Source organism: Hippopotamus amphibius, chromosome 6 (genome assembly GCF_030028045.1).
Source record: "Hippopotamus amphibius kiboko isolate mHipAmp2 chromosome 6, mHipAmp2.hap2, whole genome shotgun sequence".
Lineage (NCBI taxonomy): Eukaryota > Metazoa > Chordata > Mammalia > Artiodactyla > Hippopotamidae > Hippopotamus > Hippopotamus amphibius.
In genome coordinates this window covers 8,594,190-8,617,686 of record NC_080191.1, presented here as the reverse complement: position 1 = coordinate 8,617,686, position 23,497 = coordinate 8,594,190, and the positions used below count along the sequence as shown (strand labels likewise).

General features: G+C 41.1%; 1 protein-coding gene across 1 annotated transcript in view; it reads left to right on the top strand.

The window, feature by feature from the left end:
- Window positions 1-23,497, top strand: part of LOC130854855 (uncharacterized) — a 45,495-nt gene that overhangs the window by 20,508 nt on the left and 1,490 nt on the right. The window contains exons 7-14 of the mRNA XM_057737739.1: window positions 1,753-1,955; window positions 4,565-4,720; window positions 6,832-6,925; window positions 7,781-7,918; window positions 14,518-14,675; window positions 15,814-15,925; window positions 17,355-17,404; window positions 17,781-17,957. Of these exons, the coding sequence (XP_057593722.1) occupies window positions 1,753-1,955; window positions 4,565-4,720; window positions 6,832-6,925; window positions 7,781-7,918; window positions 14,518-14,675; window positions 15,814-15,925; window positions 17,355-17,404; window positions 17,781-17,957 (1,088 nt within the window). The remainder of the gene's footprint in view (window positions 1-1,752; window positions 1,956-4,564; window positions 4,721-6,831; window positions 6,926-7,780; window positions 7,919-14,517; window positions 14,676-15,813; window positions 15,926-17,354; window positions 17,405-17,780; window positions 17,958-23,497) is intronic.

The following is a 23,497-nucleotide window of genomic DNA, read 5'->3' as shown; positions in this document are numbered from 1 at the left end:
AATTTGCCTTTTTATTGTTTAACAGAAACTTATTTTCATATAGTCAAATCTGTTTATCTTTGCGATTTCTTCTGTCCTCCTAAATCCAGAAAGTAAAATGTCCTCCAGATGTTTCATATTTGTCTTGTTTTATTCTACTTTCTTGAGGTTTTTATCTTATTTCAGAAATATTTAACTCCTTTTAGTATTCCACCTAGAGAGAGAGAGAGGGAGTGTGTGTGTGTGTGTGGGTGGGTGTGTGTGTGTGTGGGTGGGTGTGGGTGTGTGTGTGTGGGTGTGTGGTGTAAGGTATGGCTCAAAACAGAATTCCGCCCCCAGGATGCCAGCCACGTATCCTACTACCATTTGTTGAGGATTGTTACCACGTTGTATTATGGTATCAGATTTTTTTAAATGTATTTTTACTTCTCTTATAAGTCACAGTGAATATCTGGGGAATCTATCTAGTCTCTCATTGATGCCACACAATTTTACTTTTATTTTATTTTATTATTTTATTTTATTTTATTTTATTTTATTTTATTTTATTTTATTTTATTTTATTTTATTCTCTTCTCTTCTATTCTGTTCTGTTCTATTCTGTTTATGGCTGCACTACAGGGCTTATGGGATCTTAGTTCCCCTACCAGGGATTGAACCCTGGCCCTCGGCAGTGAAAGCGCCAAGTCCTAACCACTGGACCACCAGGGAATTCCCCACACAGTTTTAATTGTTATTATTTTTGAAATGTGTTCAAAGTGGGACCTAGAAATGATAAATATTCAGATTAATCTTTTATATTGGGATAGAAAATGGGGCAGGTATTGCCCTTAGAAAACAAGCAGGAAAGTAGTTTAAAAAATCTCTTTATCACTTTGGAAGACTTTAATTGTCTAGAAATTTCATCCTTGAGTAGGCAAGGCCTTTGGTAGATAAGTGGATCTACCCTTGGGAAGCCAAACCAGGAAAGGCAGACGGGGGTGGTCCTCAAACTGGGTCCTTGCTGGGAGTGGTATATTAGCGGGTAGCAAAAATGTCAGAGCAGAGGAGGCATCCAAGGCAGAAGGACATTAAAAAACAATGTGGTTACTTCACACATCACCCAGGGCTGACTCTGAGTGGAGGAGCACTGTAGAGGCAGTTTGGTATAAACCTAAGTTTATTCTTGGTACTGTTGTGTGACCTTAGAAAATTTCAGTGCTGCTTCAGAGCCCTCACTGATAAAATGGAAATAATAGTGTCCGTGATGTCTATCCCCCTAGCATGGAGATCTTGTGAAAGTAAAAATGAGTTCATATACATGAAAATACTTGAAATTTTTAAAACTTCAATTAGCATTTATAAGAAATTGTTATTATTATTATTAGCCACTAAAATACTTGAAATATGTTAGAGCCTTCTATTTCTGCTTAGGACATCTTTGTCATTTTGGCTTAAAACATTTATAATAATGATAATAGCAAATACTATGGACCGAGCACCTTTTCACATGTTAGCTCAGCCCTCTCAACAAGCCTGTGATACAGTTATGATCTGTGAGTTCCTGTTGGGTGCTGTTATTATCCTTACGCCCACTTTACAGCTGAGGAAGGCGAGAGACAGCTAAATTGAATAAACTGCACCAAATCTCACAGCTTGGTGTCAGATCTAGGACTTTAGCCCAGGAACTCTGGATCCAGAGTCTCTGCTGCTGACATAGTTTTCCTAATACGTCAAATTACTTTTCTTTTCTTTTTTTTTTTGTATTTTAAAAACTATTCTGTTTTCTTTCAGCTGTTTTCAGCTAAAGTGATGGGCAGTCCCTTTCTCGTGGGGGAGATAGGCCTGCTTGCACTCAAGTCTGCAGCAGACGAAGGACAGAACCAAGGCCAAGATTCTCATATGCTGCTCCTGGATACGTTTTCCAAACTTTTGGAGCTCTTGACCCTTCGGCATAGGCTGATAGAGATGAGTCTGGAGAGTGTACACTTAGCACGGTCAGTAGTGGGACTGAGGATCCAGATGGGGGATAACAGACTCTGAGTCTCCCTACCTGCAAGCCCTGCCCCATCTGCGCCCCCAGAGTAGCCAGAGCGAGCTTTCTAAATGGCTGAAATGATAACCTCCCTTTCTCCCTCCCTCCTTACTTCTCCTCTCACTCAGGCCTCCCCACATGCCTCTCTGACCACTCAGCTAGGCTGGATTCTCCTCCAATCACCTGGCCTTCCTCTCCATTCAGCCATTGCCTTTTAATTAGATGCTTAATATTGGTTTATTGGTTTTCCTGATAATGTAAGCTCCCTAAATGCAAAAGCTCTGTCCACACTGTTTTCCATAGTGTCCTATCAGGCATACACAGCCTGACCCTCACCAGACTCTCAGTGAATACTGATTGGATTTGCTCTCAAATGTGGTGAAGTTGAATAGCAGAGCAGAAGCAGTGGAGGGCCTAGAGAAAGGTAAGAATGAGTCAGTGACAGCATCCAGGTCTGGTAGAGGTATGGAAGGTTCAGCGGGTAGGAGGAGAGAATGCTTAGTGAGTTAGGTTTTAGGGATAAGCGTGAGATGATGGTAAGACATTTAAGTGAACATGTTCCCTAAACTGGAAAAGTATGGAACTTCAGAATTTGTTGCAAACATGTATGAGTTCTGTTGTGCTCTGTCCCATGAGAGGCCCTGAAGACACGGAGTCCAGTCACCTACCATCAATCACTGTGCAGGGCCAGCTGTGACCAGGGTCTGTACTGGGGACTTTGTGTGCATTAGTTCATTGGATTCTCAGAATAGTCTTACAATATGATGGCTTTATGACATGCATATGATATGATGTGATGTGATGTGATAGCTTACAAACATTTTACCAACAAGAAGGTAGAGGCTCAGAAAAGTTAAGTAATTTGCCTGAGATCACATAACTAGAAAGTAGTAGAAGCAGAATTCAAACGATGAGCCAAGGTATTATTAACCACTATGATGCTACCTCCTCATAATTTCTGATCCTTGTTCTCAGGGAGCTCACAATGTAAAAGTTACCCCTAATAAAGTTTAATATGATATTTCAGTCATATGAACAAAATACTATAGGAGCATGGGAAATGATGTATTTTATTCTTTCTAAGTGAAAGGGAGAAAGCTCCAGAAGCGGGCCTAGGGATGATTGTGTATCTCCAAAATTTGTATGTTCAAGCCCTAAGCCCTAGTGCCTCAGAATGTGACCTTATTTGGAGATACGGTCTTTACACAGGTAATCAAGTTAAAATAAAGTTATTAGAGTAGACTCTTATCTAATATGACTGGTGTTCTTATAAGAAAAGGCAGACATACCCAGGAGGAAAACTGTGTGGAGCCACAAGGACAAGATGGCAATCTATAAGTCAAAGAGAGAGGTCTAGAACAGATCCTTCACTCGAAACCCTCAGAAGGAACAAACCCTGCAATACTTTGATCTTGGACCTCTGTCCTCCAGAACTGAGACAAATTTCTATTGTTTAAGCCCCCCAGTTTATGGTACTGTTTCACAGCAGCCAAGGAAACTAATATAGGTGCCATCTGAACTCAGCCTTAATGTACCAACTTCTCAAGGTGAAGAAATGTGTTAGAATGGGGGTAAGAGAGGAAGGGAAGGCATTCTAGACCCAGAAGGCTGAAATGCCAGAGGACATCTGGAAGGAGCCTGGCTGCAAGCCATGGACAAGTGAGAGTAGAGCTCAGAGTTGAAGCAGGACAGAGATGGGGTCACAGGTTCTTACACAAGGGGGTGATGGTTAGGGCCTGGAGTTGGATGAGCAGACTCCCAAAGGAGGGCAAAGAGAAGGTGAGAAGAGGACTGGGTTTGGAACCTGAGAAAATACCAGGGTTTGAAAACAAAGAGGAGAAGCTGGAACGCAGTGGCGGCAGCAGTGGTGGGACGGGGCCGTGGTGGCAGGATGAGGGCAGTGGTGGTTGGCCACCCAGCAGGGCCCTGGCATGGGGTGGGTGCAGCTCTTTGAGGTTTGCTGGGGCCGTGACCATGTCGTCAACAGCCCCGGGGACCATCTAGCGGGGGGCCGTGTGCATGCACCTGGTGTCACTGGCCTCCCAAGCGCTCTGGGTGACCCGCATGGAGTCCTGCAGGGTCTCCAACAAGGCCAATGATGTGGCATGGATTGTGGAGGAGGGCTCCTTTAGGAAGAAAAAAAGGGAAAAGAAGCCAGTGAAGACTGAGAGAGCGTGGTCATGAGGCAGAAGCATAGAGATCCTGGATCCAGGAGAACAGAAGTGTTCCTCAAGGAGGAGACAGGCCAGCCGTGAGGAGCTCTGGTGAACCTTCTATTGAGGGCTATGCTGGTGACCTCGGAAGGGCTCTGAAAAGAGAAGCCAGCTTGCAGGAAATGAGAGCTGAGGAAGTGCCGAAGCGTATCTCCTCCTACCGTAACTACCATCTTTAACTGTCAGAGCTTAGGGCAGACTCAAAATCTTCGTGACTCATTCACTTCGCACCAGACTTGGCTTACTTTTGTTTTGACTTTTGCTTTTGTGCTTATTCAGCTGGTTTGGTTTTCTTATACTTACTTTCCTTTTAGGGGAAAATAATAGCAAATATCTTGGCTTTTTTTCTCCCTTTTAGTCTCTATAAGGATTTGGCGTGTGAAATGGGTTTTGAAGAGTTCCATTTGTATCTGAGGCCTATTCATTTTGAATTTGCATCACACGAGGACAAGGTGGTCCATCCACCTCCTGTCTTTATAACGTCTCTGCTGGAGGACAGTGACCGTGTAGACAGGTGAGCCTTAAGAGGGTCAAAGTAAAAATAACGTAACAGTAGAATGAATGGCCAGTGAAAAAGAATTTCTGTCACCACTGGCCATGCAAATGCAATTGCATTCTAAATTCTCTCCCTTATAATCTATCTGCCATGATGTCAATGTTTTTCCTTTCCTTTCTTTCCTTTTTTTAGTAAGAGGGGGGAAAAATAAGATCTCAATTGAGGGGGATAATTGGATTAAAAATCAAGTAACTGAGAAATAGAGGAATCAGATTACAGAGCTCAAATGGATGGAATCACAGCTCAGCAGCTGCCCAGCGCGGCCATGTTGCTTCCAGATAGAAAGGGTGTGAGGATTGGTCTGATGGAGCAAGAGACACAGATCCCACCCAAGTTCCTGCTCTCACTTTCCCTGGGACTAGGAAGAAGTGAGCCAAGTTTTTTGAAAGTTTCCTCAAAACTCTAATGTGATGTGCAAATCTAACACGTATGGCAGTATTTCAGTCAGGCTCTTTTGTTGGCCAATAAAAAAAGCCGATTCAAACCAGTGAAACCTTTTTCATGCCCTGTAGGTTTAGCCCATTGCCCCAAAGAAAACACTCTTACTAGTAACAGATCATCAGTGGGGGAAAGGAATCTTTTTCCCCCACACAGAGTCAGTCTTTGATGTGTACCAGGGATAAACTTCTATCTCCCTCTTCTTTCCTTCTCTGCTAACCTGCTCTTCCCCTGGGGTCTTCGCTCTGTCCCTGGAGATTCCTGGTATGAGTCCCACCCCAAGGAAGGCAAAGTTGACGCCAAAGGAGGGAGAGTCACCTTCACTTTGCTTAATGTGTACCACTGCTCAAAACATAACAATATGCTAAAGGAGAGAGCATAAGCTGGAAGGAAGGGCTTAGGACCATAGGATACAGTATCTTAGAATTTCTCAACCTCAGCACTACTGAAATTTGAGGCTGGAAGACTTTTTCTTGAAGGGGGCTGTCCCGTACATCAGAGGTGGTTTAGTAGCATGCCCCATTTGGGATGATCAAAAATATCTCCAGCCATTGCCACATGTCCCCTGGCAGCAAAGTCTCCCCTGCTCTATCCTGTCACACAACCTGAACCAAAAAGGTAATTTATTGTAAGAGTACAGAGATATCTCTCAGAAACGGAAGGCAGGAAGTGTGATTGGGCCTCAGGTGAGGCTAGGTCTCCAACCTGGAGCCAAGCTGTTCTCTGCATCATCTAGGGCCTCCTGCCAGAGCTGAGATTTTACGCTGCTGTGAAAATAGGCCATATTTTTGTTCAGCCAGCATCAGCCAATCAGTGCAAACTGTCTGAATGCTCTGTGGTCTGGCCAAGTGGTCAGGACCACTGGTCCTCCCCATGGTGACCTAGAGATCCTTTAAGTTCTGAGGAGCTTTCTGAATTACCAGGGGAAGGTTTTCACATCCAAGGAACTTGTATCCTGAATTTTCATTTGTTTTATGTACGTGAATTCCTTCAAGTTATCACTTTGGAGTCTAGTGCCATTACAACAACATATACCAGACATGAGCACAGTGACTTACATTTTGAAAAGCACATTCATGCATTTATCTCACTTCATATTTGCCATAACTCTACAAGATAGGTGATATTTCCATTTATAGATGCAGAAATCAATATTCATAGATACTAAATTACTTGACAAAGTCTCATAGTTGTGGACAAAGGACCCAACTCCCAAGGCAGAAACAAGGCTGCCAAGAACATTTAGATGATTGGAGAGAGCAAGAACTGGATGGCATTTAGGAAGTGAGCAAAGGAGACCAAGTCAGTGAGGCCTGTGCAGATGAGGTCAAGAAGGTAAGAGGAAAAACAGAAGAGAGCAGTGGAATGGTGATCAAGAGAAAAGAATTTCAGACACTCTGGGTTAGATGGTCACCACAACCAAACTGCAAGGAGATCAAAGCCAATGAGGACTGAAAAGACCCTGGAGCCCTTTAGCCCTTGGGTGGAAATACCAAGTCTTATGTAAAATCTGTACGTGCTGTTACTACTGACGTCTCAGAGCTGATCACATGTCATTCTGTCCCATCAGAACGGGCATCTCCTGACTAATGGTATGACACATCAAAACAACGTCATGTTTCTTCTTGCAGATATTCTCCTGCTACTCTTGTCTTAGCCATCTCTGAGGTGGATGATAACCAAGTTGGCAAATTTAGTTTTCATACAAAGGAAGCCATTCTTAAGGTAAATTGTTTATTTTTTTAAGAAAATAAACTAAAAAGTAAAATTAAGTGATTTGTTCATGTATTCCTTAAAAAATTATAGTATTTAATTCATATTAGTTTGACCCCATATACCAGAAAATGTTCCAAGTTCATAAATAATGATGATGTCTTGCATTGTTTGATGTGCAATACCACTTGTGATAACCTCTGTTTGGTATTAAAAGGAAGGAGACGCTGGGACTTCTCTGGAGGTCCAGTGGTTAAGACTCCATGCTTCCACTACAGGTGGCACAGGTTTGATCTCTGGTTGGGGAACTAAGATCCTGCATGCTGCGTGGCGCTGCCAAAAACAAACAGACAAAACAAACAAAACCAAAACACATGTAATGAGCCATCTTACCATCTTTGCACAAAGCCTTTAAAAAATACACTTGTTATTGGAGTTTTGATCTTTTCAAACCTGTGCTATTTTCTCCTGCCACTCAGATGGACTTCTTTGCTTCTATATGTGTATGTGCAGGTTTGTATTTGTGTGCATATGTTTTAAACATGAATCTAATCTAGGCAGTTTTACAAAAGCCTGTCTTTAAGCATATGTTTGCTAGTTAATCAGAGCCTACTCATCCTTTCTGACAACTGGGGAAAGCTGATGGTGTCCAGATACAGAGCAGTTAGGCCTGGAGCCTGCCTTCTTAGCATGAAATACCGCTTAGGGAGAGACCAGATTCGGGCTTGTGGCAGAGGAGCAAGGATCTCAGCACATCCAGCAGTTTGATTCATATATTTACATATTAAGTGGTGGTCCCCACCCTCAACTTTACCTCCTTCTGTTATGAGAGAAATTCCTAATTACTTTCACGTTTTATTCCTTTAGCTCTTGTTCCATTCGGGAGTGGAAAATATGCAAGTGACTCTTGCATGCCAAGCTACTCAGAAAAATGCTTTAATGGTGGCTGTCCAGCAGGCGTCCTTCTATCACACTCTCGGAGGGGGCTGTCCTGCTGATGTCAAGGTCAGCCTGTAAAATAAAGAAGTCTGAGGCGTGCTACCACCACCGCCAGCTGCTGTCAGGCTGCCCGGTTCTTCCCTCCCTTTCCCTTTCCCTCCTTCACTCTTCCTCTACTCCTCCCTCCTTTCCTTCTTCCTATCCTCCCCTTTTTTCTCCTTCTCCCATCCCCCCCACCCCGTATCTTTTTTATTTATTTATTTATTTTTAATTTTATTTATTAATTTATTATTTTTGGGGGGGGTACACCAAGTTCAATCATCTGTTTTTATCCCACCCCGTATCTTTTTATCATCTCTCCTTACCTCTTCCCCTCCCTTCTTTCCTAATACAAACTAACACGTGATCAAATTCTTACTGGGTCTCATAATTTTCAGTGGTTTGCTAATAATTTTTCCATTGTAGGTAACTCTGTGATATTGACTAGCTAGAATCAACCAGCAGAAAATATCCTGTTCTTCCACCCCTACCCTTTGTAGATAAATGAATGATTCCATTGTTTTCCTTTTATCCTTCCTGTATTTCCTTTTGCGAAGGTAAGCAGATACATTTGCCCTTCTTTTTTTCACAAAAGATAGCACAAAATCTATTCTCTTTTTTTTCCAATTTTTTTAGTTGTTATTGATGTAATTCAGGTAACATAAAATTCATCCCTTTAATGTATAATTCACAAGATCATGCAGTCATTGCCCACTATCTAATACCGGAATATTTTCCTCATTCTCAAAAGAAATCCTGTACCCATTAGCAGTCAGTCCCCATTCCCCACTTTCATCAGCTCCTAGCAACCAGTAACCCACTTTCTGTCTCTATAGATTTGCCTATTCTGGACATTTCATATAAATGGAATCATTCAACATATGGCCTTTTATATCTGAATTTTTTCACTTAGCATAGTGTTTTCAAGTTTCATCCATGTCGAAGCATGTACCATTACTTCCTTTTTATTTTGTTTTTTACTGATGAATAGTATTCTATATGTATATACCACATTTTATTTATCCATGCATCAGTTGACAGACATGGGTTTTTTCTCTTTTTCTGACTATTATGAATAATGCTGCCATGAATATTTATGTACAAGTGTTTGTAAGGACATGTGTATGTTTTGAGTTTTGCTAACACTTCTTAGTGTCTTTTTTATTTTAGCCATCCTAGTGGGGGTAAAATATCTCACTGTGGCTTCAATTTTTATTTTTCTAATTACTTATGACTGAGCATATTTTCATGTGCTTATTGGCTATTTGTATTCTATATTAAAGAAATATCTATTAAAATCCTTTGCCCTTTTATAAAATTGGATTTTTTAAATTATTGAATTGTAAGAGTTCTTTACATATTCTGAATACAAGTTCCTTATCAAGTATATGATTTGCAAATATATTCTTCCATTCTGAGGATCATCTTCTTACTTTCTTGATGGTGTTCTTTGAAACAAAAGTCTTTTTTTTTTTTAAGTTTTTCATTTTGATGAGTCTAGTTTACCTATTCTTCTTTTGTCTCTTGTTCTTTTGGTGTTACATTTAAGAAACCATTGCTTAATCCAAACTCACGAAGATTTACTCCTATGTTTTCTTCTAAATATTTTGTAGTTTTAGCTCTTACATTCAGGTCTATGATTCATTTATGGTTAATTTTTATATGTAGTGTGAGATAGGGGGTCCAACTTCATTCTTTTGAGTGTAGTTATCCAGCTGTCCCAGTATCATTTGTTGAAAAGACACATCTTTCCCCCGTTGCATTGTCCTGGCACCCTTGACAAAAATCAATTGACCATAGAGGTAAGAGTGTATTTCTGAACCCTTAATTCTACTCCATTTATCTATATTTTTGCTTTTATACCAGTACCACTGTGTATTGATTACTGAAGAGCTGTGATAAGTTTTGAAATTAAGAAGTATGAGTCTTCCAACTATGTTCCTCTTTTTCAAGATTGCTTTAGCTATTTTGAGTCCCTTGCATTTTCATATGAATTTTAGGATCAGCGTGTCAATTTCTGCATACTCACACATACAAAAAAAGCCATTTGGGATTTTGACAGGGGTTGCATTGAATCTGTAGATCAGTTTGAGTACCATTGCCATCTTAACAATATTAAGTCTTCTGATCCATGAACATGGGAAGTCTTTTCATTTATTTATGTCTTCTTTAATTTCTTTCAACAATATTTTATAGTTTTCAGTATACAAGTTCTGTACTTCTTTTGTTAAATTAATTCCAAAATATTTTATTCTTTTTTATATTATTATAAATGGAATTGTTTTCTTAATTTCATTTTCAGTGTTCATTACTAGTATATAGAAACACTGTTGATCTTTTATCTTGCAACCTTTCTAAACTTGTAAATAGCTTACTTGTGTGTATATGTATGTATTCCTTATATCTTCTTTATAAAAGATTATGTTATCTTCAAATAGAGATAAATTTACCACTCTCTTTTCAATCTAGATGCCTTTTATTACTTTTTCTTGCCAAGTTGCCCTAGCTAGACCCTCTAGTACAAGGTTGAATAAAAATGGGGAGAGTGGATATTATTGTCTTATTCCTGATCTTAGGAGGAAAGCTTTCAATCTTTAGCCATTAAGTATGATGTTAGCTATGAGTTTTTCTTAGATAACTTTTACCAGGTTAAGGGCATTCCCTTCTGTTTCTAGTTTTTTGATGATTCTATCATGAAAGAGTTGCAGATTTTATCTGTATATAATACTCTTTGGCATTTTTTTTTTCACTTAACAGTTTATCCTGGAAATCACTCTGAATCAGTTCATAGAGATTTTCCCCCCATTTTAAAAAACAACTGTATAGTTCTCTATTGTGTGTATACACTTGTGAATGTAACTTAAGTGTAAAATTATATATGACTTTTGGAAGTCAACTTTCCAGATGGTCTTAAGCATTCTTTAAGCCTTATGAATTCTATATAGCTGACCACATTTACCTCTTAGCACATTTATTTACCTCTATTTCTCTATTTTTACTCTTTACATTAATAAAAGAGTATAAGTTTGTGAGTATGGCAAGAATACTCAATCCCCACTTCTATTGCCAAATACTAATTCCCATAGAAATGAAATACTGAAGTAGAAAAATAGGAATAGAGTGAGTTACATTGATTTTTAAAAATTCAACTTCCTGAATCTTAATTCAGTACCTACTTTAAGTTAGGCTCATAGATAGTACTGAGGTACAATTCATACTCCTAAGGAACTTCTATCCGGTGTATAAAAGGGGCAGGCTCATAAGTGGTTCAAATACAGGAATAATACAGGTTCAACAAGCTATAGAAGGAATTTAAATTAAAAAAAGGTCATAACTGGGGAACCAGGAAGGGCAGCACAGAGTGGGGGCATTTGGGAAAACTTGAAGGATGAGTTTTTTGACTGGCAGAGATGGCCTTCAGATACTCAAGCATAGTTTGAAAGGGCAGATGTGTACTTGGAAAAAATGGGAAGCCCAGCTTGGCCCCACCTGTGGTTTTCATGCATAGTTGACATATGGAGTCTTTTATTCAATTAATTTAATCTTATGAAGAATATGAATATGTAAAACAGATATAAGTAGGGTTTTCCAGGTTGAGAGGCTTATAAGTCACTCCCTGAGATTCATCCAGGAAGCAAATGATGAAAGTCACTGAATGGGAGGACAGAGCAGAGGTGGGAAGGCACTAGAGTAATAGCCTGGAAAGACTCACAGCACAAGGAGGGGTAGGAAGGCATTAAGGTTATTTATATGTATACGAATATGTGAATACATATAGTAATATATATGCATGTATTTATATACTCTTCTACAAATGTGGGACAGGAAGAGGTCTAATGATATAGTAAGCAGGAATAAATGGTGGAGACATTGGGAGGGAACAAGAGGAAGGAAGGAAAAGAAGGAAGGAAGGGAAAGGAGCAAGAAAGGAAAGAGACAGAGAGAGAATGAAATTGTTTCTGTCATCAAAGCCAAAGATGCAGAGTGTTTCAAGAAGAAATGAGCCACCAAGGAAGGTGTACAAATGGCAAATAAGCACATAAAACAATGTTCAACAGCATTAGTTATTACATAAATGCAATTAAAACCCCAGTGAACAACCACTGCATGCCCACTAGAATGGTTAAAATATAAACTATTCTGAGTCTTGGCAGGATGTGGAGGATCTGGAACTCTCATACCCTGCTGATGGGAATGCAAAATTGTTAGTTACCTTGGAAAACAGTTTGGCAGCTTCTTAGAAAGTTAAACATATACTTACCATATGGTTCAGCCATTTCACTCCTGGGTGACCACCGAAGAGACATGAAAGCACATGTCCATACAAAGACATACATAAATGTTTATAGCAGCTTTTTTTAAAATAGCCAAAAACTGGAAAAAAAACTAAATATCCATCTCTGAGTGAATGGATAAACAAGCTGTGGTATATTTGTACAATGTAATATTACCCAATAATACAAAGAAATGAATTATTGACATATACAACAATATGGATGAAGCCAGACCAAAAAAAATGAATATATACTGCATGATTCCATTTATGTAGAATTTCTAGGAAATGCATTCTAATCTATAGCTACAGAAAGCAGAGCAATGATTGCTTGAGGAAGGGGCCTGGGTGGGAGGGATGACTCTGGTCATTATTTTGATTGCAGTGATGTTTTCGCAGTTGTATACATATGCTCAAACTTATCTAATTATACACTTTAAATATGTGTTGCTTATTGGATGTCAATTATACCTAAATAAAGCTATTATTTTGAGGAGGAGGAGGAGGAGGAAGTGAAGGAGGGGGAGGGAGAGAAGGAAGAACTTGATGAGTTAAATGTAGAGGGAAGAATCAGAAGAGTAGGGATTAAAGTGAGGCTACTTCACATTCTCAAAAGTTCATTGCTGACTCTGAGAGAACAGTTTTAATGGTTCTGGAGTGAAAGCCATTCTGCCAGAGTTAAGGAGTGAGAGAATGATAGAAATGTAGCAGCAGGGTATATTTACAGCTCCTGCATTAGTCTGCTGGGGCAGCCATACCAAAATACCACAGACTGGGTGGCTTAAACAACAAGAAATTTTTTTGCATAGTTTTGGAGGCTAGAGGTCCAAGATCAGGGAGCAACATGGTCAGCGTCTAGTGAGAGCTCTCATCCTTGCAGACAGCTGCATTCTCACTATCCTCACAAGGCAGGGAGAGAGAAAGCTCTTGTGTCTCCTCCTCTTCTTATAAGGACACCAGCCCTATCAGATTAGGGCCCCCCTTATGACCTCATCTAACCCTAATTACCTCCCAAAGCCCCCATTTCCAAATACCATCAGTGGGGATTAGGGCTTCAACGTAAGAATTTACAGGGAGACACAAACATTTAGTCAGACATTTAAACTCTTTAAGAAGCTGGGTCAGAATTGAAGGGGAAGCTTGAGATGTAGGAGAATTAAGAATAAAATAGATGTGATCATATTTGTAGGAAGAGACTGGAAAAGAGGAAGAAATTGAGGATAGAAACAAACGATGGTCGTGGTTGGGATTTTGAGTGCAATTGAAGGAGTCAAAGAGTTAAGGGTTCAATTTAGCAGTTTCTATGGCCCAGGCAAGGCAGTAAGCTATGTGGTGGATATACCCAGGCTCATGGAATCCTCTCAACAGCCCTATTAGATGGAGGACATCATCTCCTTTTTCTAGGTGAGGAAACAGATTATGAAAGCTTAGGAACAGAGCCAAGATTACCAGCTAAGTGTCAGCACTGGGATCTGAATACAGAGCTTGTTTTCTTTCCTCTTAGCTCACTCATAGCCTTTCTAAGACCTCTTGAGTCTTCTGAACTGGTGTATTCTGCTATTTCCAGGAGACTGGGATAGCCCAAGAGACTTCCGGAAAAATCAAGATGGACACTTTATAGACTTTTTAACCCAAGATTTTTTCCTTTTGCCTCATTTTCCTTATGTCTCCTTCAATAATTCAGATATGGAGAACTTCTTTCTTTCTTTGAAGAAGAATAGTCTTTCCTTTGAAGGCTTAATATTTTTCTTTTAGTTAGTATTTTAGAAAAATGTAAAAGAATTCCATCCATCATGCTTTGTAGCTCCATAACCAATAGAAATATTGGAAGATACAGATTTCCCTTTTTTTCTTCCCCTTCTTCCTTCCCCTCGTCCCCACCCTCCTTCCACTTCTCCCTCCTTTTATTACATTGTGCAGGGCAGCATATACAGCCCACCTCCATCTGCTTAGGTTATACCAGAATGGGTACCCTGAGATGATTTTTCGGATCTTGCAGCCATGAAATTCATCAGCTGTATTTCTTGAGAGGCCACTATACAAAGCATTCCAATTAGCCACCTTATAAAACGGAGAATTTTGTCTCAGAGCACTTTAGACAACTCTATTCTGGAAATAGTCACACTGAGTGCCTCACCCCTTCATTGTGCAAAATGGTATCTCTCTTCCGTTCGCTCCTTCTCTCCCTTCCTCCCCTTCTCTTCTCTCCCTTCCACTCCCTCCCACCCCTAGTGTATCCAGCCATTTACATGTATTTGGGGTTCAGTTGTGACTGTGAGATAATTGTACAGTCAGTACCACAGGACTTAACAAATATAACAAATTTAATTCACTTTGGTTTGAAATATTTTAGGAAATAAGTTTGGGTCTGAGAAATCATGGTGGAGTGGGTCCAACCAGAAGAAGAAATTCTAGAATTGTGAATGGCATAGAAAGCATGCCGTTAGCCTCAACTCCGAAAGTCCCAGATACCCTTACTCATCCTTCAGAAAGATTCCAGGCTACCAGAAGGTACTGCACCGGGGTGGGGGGGGGGTCGTTTATAATAACAAAAGTATCCCCTTTTAAATCAGTTAATACTAGTATTATGGGACCGAAGGACTGAAGGATGCCTAAACTCCCAGAGTGGCCAGCATGTGTTACATTTCTAAGACTTTGTCTGAAAGCGTTCTAGAACATGAGAAGGCTCAGCTCCTTCTAATAGGCTCCAGTCTATGAAGGAGAGTCAACTGTTCCTAACTGCAAGCTCTTTTCTCTTCTCCCTCTTCTCCTTTCTTTTTGTCTTCCCTTCTTCCCCTCCTTCTTCCCTCTCTATATTTTTCAAACTCCAAAGAGGGTAGAACATAAGAAGAAAAATATGAGCATGTCCATATTTTCCATGTCTATCTCGAACAGAAAAGCACAAAACTACCCTCACTATTCTAACAAGAGTTTTTCCATTGCTTAGAATAATAGAATGGTACATTGTCAGAGAGGCACGGCATCTACAGACATACATCTATAAACCAGGGATGCCCTATTCTATCTTGATCTCGTCTCACCACGACAAAGAAAGATTTGTATTCTGTAATAATTATGAGTATTCTGAGTTTTATTTTATTGAGGCATACCAATCACACTCTAGTCTAATTCTGGCAAATTTAGAATGAAAAAAAAAAAAATAGGCAAATCTACTCTACTCCTCAAGATGCCATTAATCTGACATGTGGCCAGAGTTCAAGTGCCCTAAATTCACATTCCCAATGTGTGGATGGGAGATTTAAGATCAATGTGTCTAGTCAAGAGGACCCTTAGGAGGCCACTTCAGTCCAGGTACCCCTACAGTCAGACCAGGAGGGTGCAGAGGGACCTTGGGAGTACAAACACCAGGCCGGGCTGTGAAGTTTGGGAGTGATGAGGGACTGCTGATGTATGCTTCAGGCACACAGGGGTCCCCAACAAGGATGTGACTCCTCAGCATCCCCAGCAAATATAAGAGAAACACTTGGAGCAGGTGAGAACCACAGAAGCAGAGCCACCTGCTCTTCTGCCGCAGTGCCCAGGATACAGCCCCAGGTGTTCCTGTTCCCCAGAGACTCTCAAGTTGTCTTCTTGTTGTATGTCCACTTACCTCCTGCCTGGGGCTCACATATCTCTGTTCACCCGTCAGAGCTCCGGAAGCTTTTGTGTCTATCCAACTAGAAAAGGTGGGGCTGCGGGACATGATGCTGAACACCTTCCTCCTCAGGAGACAAGCCGTGGCTGACAGGATGAAGAACCTCGTGAGTGTAGTAAGAAGGGCTCCCTAAAGATCTCATCTTCTTTTACATTTGAGCAAGTAAAAGTTCTTAACTTGGAACCTGTTGCTTTCAGCCTATTTGGATAGAACCATTGAAAATACAAAGAAATAAAAAAGAGAGTTCAATAAGAAACAGAAAGGAAGGAATTCAAGCTGATTTCAGTCTAGTTCTTAAAATATGTATATTTTTCCAGGGGCACATTTTGCTTTGTCACTTTCTAAACAGAATTAGTTTCAGCACCTGCTCTGGAACATTTGACAACTCCTGAGTGACCCACAGGTGCTTAGGAGGTTTAGACAAGGTGAGCAAGGGCTCTTGCCATCTAATTCACCTGTTATCTTGGTTTTTCAGACACTACCACCATGTTTCTATTTAAGGGTTTTATACTAAACTAATCTTTTGAAAAGTATTATAAGATTCAAACCTTTAGTCAATTAAAAGTGATGCTTAATTTTATGGATATTATTTCATTATTCATTAATTTTTTTTGATGAGGAAGTCCTTAGGCTAATATAGAGATTGTAAATATATATATTTACAATCTCTAGGCTTTGTCCCTACCCGTGACTGAAAAGGAAAGACTTCAGTTTACCTAATCCAGTTCTACAAATTAGATATTATGGAGGTTAGACCTTCTAGATTACTGCTGAGCAGGGATGGGGGCAAAGGACTCCTTTTGATAAGTAATTAAGTAAATTACTTTAATAAGTAAATTACTTTTTCAACTATAATATTCAAAGAGTATTGACCAAGTGAAAAATATATTAGCTCATTAACTTCCCTTCAGGAATATCCAATGCCTATCAGATTAGAGAGTGTTCAGGCAATATAATTGCCAGTTTTGTCAAGGTCTGGGATTTTAGCCTACTTCTAAGCTAATAAGTTAGCCTGTTACTGTTGTGAGGATTCTGGCCGAGGACACAAGACTCCTAGGTCAGAGATAAAGAACTCTGTTACTCACAGCAGAGCCAGCATCGTGGACCTCATGTTTCGTGTCACTTCCCTTGGCCCCCCGCGTCCCACAAGGGCAACAGGGAGGACACTAGGTGCACGCAGTTTTGTGTCACATTTGAGTAACATTGAGCTTGGGAATCTAGCTCTTTTATAGCAAACCTGCCCTTTTTCCTGGAGGGAGATATTACCTTATCCCTCCAGACTGCTCTCTGCAAACATAACCCTGAGGAATGGTTCAGGTAAAGGCCTGAATTCTTGGTGTACTCACAATATGCACTGGAGTAGGAAAGACCCACCAAGGAGTATCTCCCAACAGGTTGATCTTCAGAAAGAATATCTCAACTGTGTGGCCTTCTCCTGCTTTAAGTTGGCTATAAATTTGTACACATATATTAGCTTGGGGAATTCTTATAGTCAACTGTCTAATAGGAAAACTGTCATTCTCTTTTTCTCACAGGATGAAATTGGGAAAGTCAAGAGAGATGTTATAGTTGAATATTGCCAGCAGTAAGTATAGTATATATGAACCACACATGCTCATTTCTGACTCTGAATTCAATAAACAGCAGTATTATACAGAAATCCAGACAATTAATCATCTGGTTTGTGTTTAAATAAGCCACAGTCCTACTGGATAGAAGCAAATTAAACTGTCTTCTGACACACAGAGGAAGAAGCCTCAGAAGTGATGGCTTAGAGGCACTTGGAAGAGGTCCATGCTTCTGCCTTCAGGCAATAGCAACCTCACCAAGATAGAAGTTTCTTCTTGGCAGAGGTTCTCTATTTTCTTTGAAAAGTCTCCCGGGACTTATCTCCCAGTACGTCTGTGAGAGATGGAGCAACTGGGATTTACCTTTGCACATCATCTCTTCTGACTTCTCAGGTTCAACTGCCGCATGTCTCACTATGCTCTTCGGGGGCAGATCATGGCATACTGCAACAGCCTGAGAGCCCTGCTGGATGATTTCCCCACCATCAGAGATAAATTTTTCATGGTGGGACAACCACAAGAAAAGAAGGGGTCGAGGGACTCCAAGGAGGGCCTCAAGACTGACCCCAGGTGCGGAAGATTTTCTTTAAAGCTTGTTATTCCCCCCTCCCCACCTCCCTCCTCCAAGGGGAGAGATTTGTTAAGTTTGGTATGGAAATCTTTACTGTATTTAACCTTGATCTTCTGGTCCAGAAGGGCAAAAGAAAGAGTTAACACTCCAAGTATAAGAGTATCTTTGTATTTGAACACATAAGGAGTTCTTTGTTTATGGGCTGTTTGACTGCTTTTTTAAACTATGAAGTTTTGTTTTCCCCTGGAGTACCCAGAGATTTTCATCAGTCACACACTTTTACATAAGCCAGCATCTAAAATAAGCAAACAAATAAGTAAACTTAATCTTGAACTGTTCTGGCTTCAAATATTTTACTCAGTGGAGTAGAAGAAATATTCAGGAAAAAAAAAAAAAGACAGTGATACTCCATTGCTTTGGATAAATCAGTGTCCTTCCGTATTTCTCTGATAGAGAAAAATATACATGTGGAACAACATTAAGTGATAAGAGTGGAGCTGCTTCCGTAATTCTTTATCATGCCTTATCCAGTTTTCCAAATGTTCTTACTTCATCCTACCTACAGTTCACTCATTTGGATGGAGGAGTTGGCATACCTGTGCTGTAAGTGACCACATTTCCTTTACGGAAAAGAAGGGCGTATTACACAGTTACACAGCCTCCAAGAGGGAGCAAAGACACCCTATAGGGTGAGCTTCCCTCCCTCCTTACTCTTTCCCTTACGACACGGCACAGAGTTTAGTGCTGAGTAAAGAGTAATAGTTAATACGTATGATCACGGAACAGAAAGATGGCAGGAAACTGAAAGGCCATTTGTATCAGACCACTCTTTCACTCACTTATCATTCGTGGATTATTCACCCATTACTTATTCAGTGCTTGCTTAGTACCAGGCACTTTGCTATGATGCTGGAAGTTACAAAGGTGAGTAAGTCATTGACTGTGGCAACAAATTTACTCTAATGGGGAAATCTCTAGAAACAAACAAGTCACTTCAAAGATTTCAAAGATAACATGTTAGAGTTATGTGAAAGTCTGGTGAGGAAGCAAAAGAGGAAGTGTTTAACTCTAGCCCAGGGCCTAAGGGAGAAAGTCAAAGAAGAGATCATAGGTAAGTTGGAGTTCACCAAGGAAATGGTGATAATAGAACAGACTAGAGAATGAAAGAAATTGAGTGTGTCTGCCCTTGTCTGACTGATAGCTGGCTATCAAAATAGAGTCCAGTCTGACCTTGATACTTACAAGGTGACCAGTTTGTGGATTACCAGTGTTTTGTCTCATGAGCCCAGCCAGTATATTCACTTGGGTAGATTTCAGGATTTATCCAATGGAAGAATGCGTTAGAGAGAGAAATAGGGCAAAAAATACCCCAGGAGACTAATAATTTTGCTGAAAGTTTGACTGGACATCTGTTGCCCAATGAGGCTGAAGTGCATCTTTCTTTCATATAAAACATCAGAGGATAACCCTCTAAGACTTCTTAGGTCCATTCTCTCATCCACCCAATAGCCATGTCAACCATTTATAAACCCAAGCTATACTTGGGATCAAATTTTAAAAATAGTTTACAACACAGATGTAGGGAATAAACATATGGACACCAAGTGGGGAAAGTGGGGAGGGTTGGGGGGGGGATGAATTGGGAGATTGGGATACCAAATTGTACACTCTAAATATATGCAGTTTATTGTATGTTAACTGTATCTCAATAAAAGTTCTTAAAAAAAATAGTTTACAGAAGTCTAACCGTGAGTTCACTGCATTTGTTTTTAGGATAAATGGATTAAGGAAGTCTATATCTGATCTGTTTTATTTGCAGCAACCAAATAAGGAGGTCAAAATGTAGAGAGGAAAAAAAAAACCTCTCCAACTTGTAGATTTTGCTCTGTTCCGTTGGTTTTTTGTAGGTGACGTGTTTCCTAAAGATTAAGGGAAACAGGCATTTAAGGGGGAGAGACTAGAGCCCTAAACTGTCTGGTTAGTTAATATGTGGTCATTTTAGGACAGGACTTTGGCAGGAAAGTGTGAGCAAAGTGAGTGCCCGCCCAGAGCCCGAGTCACACAGGCAGTGGATGAGCAGCAACCGATACCGGTTTAGTGGTTCTCCACTACACACATCTCCTGCTTCCTAAAATTTCTAGATTTTAACGTGTCCCTTTTAATACACTCACATGAAATGGAGCATAGAGGAAGGAACATCTGTCTTCTGTGGAAGTTTGGAAAAGGTAATGTATATAATTTTTCCTAACTCCAAAGTCTATGATTCCACACATTGAGTATTAATAAGAATTGAACTCAGCCACAAGAAGGTACAGTAGAGAGAGCCATGGCCTGGGAATTAGAAAGTTTGGACTTTACCCAGCTCAGTCATAAGTTGTTCTGAGGTCTCGGGCAAATCACTTTTTTTTAATCTCTGGACTTCAACTCTTCATCTAATAAGTGAGGAGATTGAAGCAGCTCCCTGAAGTTAATGCTAAGTTTCTTAGTGCTAAATTGTCTAGAGCTTTATTCCAAGGAATAGGACTGCTAAGGAAAGACTTGCTGGGAAGGGAGCCCTTTAAGAATGTTCATGCAATGATCAATGGGAATTATCTCAGGTCAAGATTAACTAGAGATGAAGTGACAGAGTTGAGGAATGAGGGTCATGGAGGACAGAGGTCCTCACCTTATTCCTAAAATAAGGAGTTGGGTTCAATAAATGTTTTATTTTAAATGTCAGTTCTGACAATGTATTAGTGTCCTGCTGAGGATTCTAAGACATCCCAAGCTTGTAAGACTGTTGTGATTGATTGGCAATGTCTACCATGGTCAAGGAAAGGGAGAAAGGAGGCCTCTCTGCTTGTGTTTGCCATCTCCTTGACTAGAAGAGGCCCATAAATTCTGTAGATTTAAAATTCTAAGATGCTACTTAATCCTTAAAAGGCTGTAACATACTCTTTAGTTTTAGCAGAGACGCCTGCCCCTGAACCAGAACCTAAATAGAAGAGGAGCCAAAGGAAGCTCTCCTCCAAAGAAGGATGCCCCTTGAGGGCTCTGTGCCCTTCATGGCTCTAGAGGAGATTGGATTCTGGAGACTAGGATGACACTCGGCTACACTCCCAGGAGTAGTGGCATTGGCTGATAGAGGAGTGAAGAAGGGACAGAGAGAGAGGAGACTAACATTCAAACACTTACTGTGTGACAGGCAGATCCACCTCTATCCCACACTGCTGCCTTATTAGAAGAAAGCACCGTTTCCTCTGGGCAGAGGGAGCCCCATGCCAGGGTGCAGAGTTTGACAAGTAAAGTATAGGCTGGATCTCAGCCACTGCTGGTTGCCTCAGGTCACAGTTTGAACAACAATACATTGTAGCCTTGGTGCCAAGTGCTGTACAGCGATGAATTAGACATGGTTCTTGCTCTTCAGGCAAGGGGAAATAGGCAATTACAGTACTTTGTCATAAGGAATAAAATTAAAGTATAATGAAAGCACCCATTAGGAAACATTCAGTATCATCTGAAGGATCTGGGAGGTGGGGATGAGGAGCTAGGTGGGCTTCAGGGAAGAGAGGACACTTAACCTGGGTCTTAAAGGATGACTAGTGTTTCAGGTGGACAAGGAAAAGAAATTCAGTTCAAGCTGGGAAACCTGCGTGTGCAGTGGCATAGAGACGTGAGACAGCATGCAGACCTCCCAGTGGCTCCTGTCCAGGGTATGTGAGGAGGAGTCGGGGAAGCAGGAGGTACAGCACGATGGACAAGATCCAGAAGTCTGCCATTTGTCCTTCAGCCGACAGGGAGAAGGGGGGCAAGATGATTGTCGGCGCCCATTTAGGAACCTACTGAAACGGTACAGACAGGAGGTGTTTAGGAAGTGAAATCAGCTATGCCAGGTGCGGGGTTTAATGCAGAACTGAGCCAAAAGAAGGAAGAGGCATCTAGGATGTCACCCAGAGTCTCTGGCTTGGGTGAATAAAAAGATGTCAGTGTTGCTGTTGTTTAATGGCTTCAGAGTTTCCATTTTAGAAGATGGAAAACATTTTTTTCTGGAGATAAATGGTGGTGATGGTTGCACAACAGTGTGAATATACTTAATGCCTTTAAAATGTGCACTTGAAAACAGTTAAAATGGTAAATGTTATGTATGTTTTATCACATTTTTTAATGGGGGGGAAAAAGAGTGGTAATGCTATTAAAAGGAGAGCTGTGGGAGGCGAGGGGATAATGACTTGCAGCCCAGGAGCCCCAGCTGTGAATTTCATCCCTTGGTCTCCAAACAAGTCTCAGACGCTCCTTATTCTGGATGTCTTCCACTTTCACACACCTCCATTCCTCCATGCTTGTATCATAGCATCATGTTCGCAGGTCTAACTGCCTCTGGAATGTAAGATCCTTGAGGGCAGAGGCTGTCTTCACTTCATATCCTGGGTGTGTGCCTCTACCTTTGACCTTGGTTTGAAAGGGAGGATGGGGGGGTGGGGATGAGCCCACAGGAAGTGGAAGCAGTTCCAGCCCCTTTAATTCAATTATGAAATAACAGACCATGTCATCATTTGCTGCTAGAAATTTGATATGAGGCTTAAGGAAGACTTGGAGTTATTGAAAAAAGGAAATGGACATGAGAGCTGATCAAAGGAAAGGAAACCGATTTTCCCTGGCGTGATACAGCTCAGGCTGGAAACCATTTATTTGTTGTTGCATCAATATCATTAGTGGTGTGATTTCCTCCAGCTGTGCTCAGCAGCATGCAACTAGAAGCAGACAGCAGACTAGCTGGAGGGATCCAGAGTTGGGGTTTTGCTAGATAGGTGGGTCATGAGTACAAAGAAGCAGAGAATTGAAGGTGCTGGTGGGAGAGTAGTTCATGTGCTTGGCTGTGAGACCCAGTGTGGGTAGAGAAGGGAGTGGGTCAGAATGGAACTGACAGATGGAAGGAGAGGCCAGAGGGATGGATGACAGCAAGGAGCATGTTTTGTGGGGATGAAAGAGGTTTAGCGGGAGTGAATGAGTGAGAAAACTGGAAGAATAAAAAGTTGAGCTGGAAAGTAGGAGATTTGAGTTTAAGTCTTTAGATGTGATGTGGTTCCAGGTGATGATAAGGTCTGGAGTGTGGCCCTGGAGTGAGCAGTGAAGGAGAATGGAGGTGAAGGGGGGTAATGTTGAGCTGGTCAAGGAATTGTCAGGCCACCGAATTGATGGGCCATCACAGGGCAGGAGGAATCCTTGAGGGGCTGAGAACCGGGCTTTGCGCCTGCACGGAGCACCTAAAGCTTTCTGCTGCCCTCTTTGCCCTTCTTCAGCAGAGGGCTGCCTGCTGCAGGCAGGGCCAGAAATGGCAGGAAATAACGGATGAGAAGGAGAGGATAACACTTGGTAGAGGGCCCTGTGGCTCCAGGAACACGTGTGCTTCCCAGAGGCCAAGACTGAGTTCAGCCACACTGCTGCCAGTCCTGAGGCCCACAGGCCTGTGTGCTCAGACGTGGACCTTGCGACTCTCTATTGTTGATAGTCAGTGCTTTCTTGGGGCACCTTTGAACAAATAACAGAGAGAAGAGGAGAT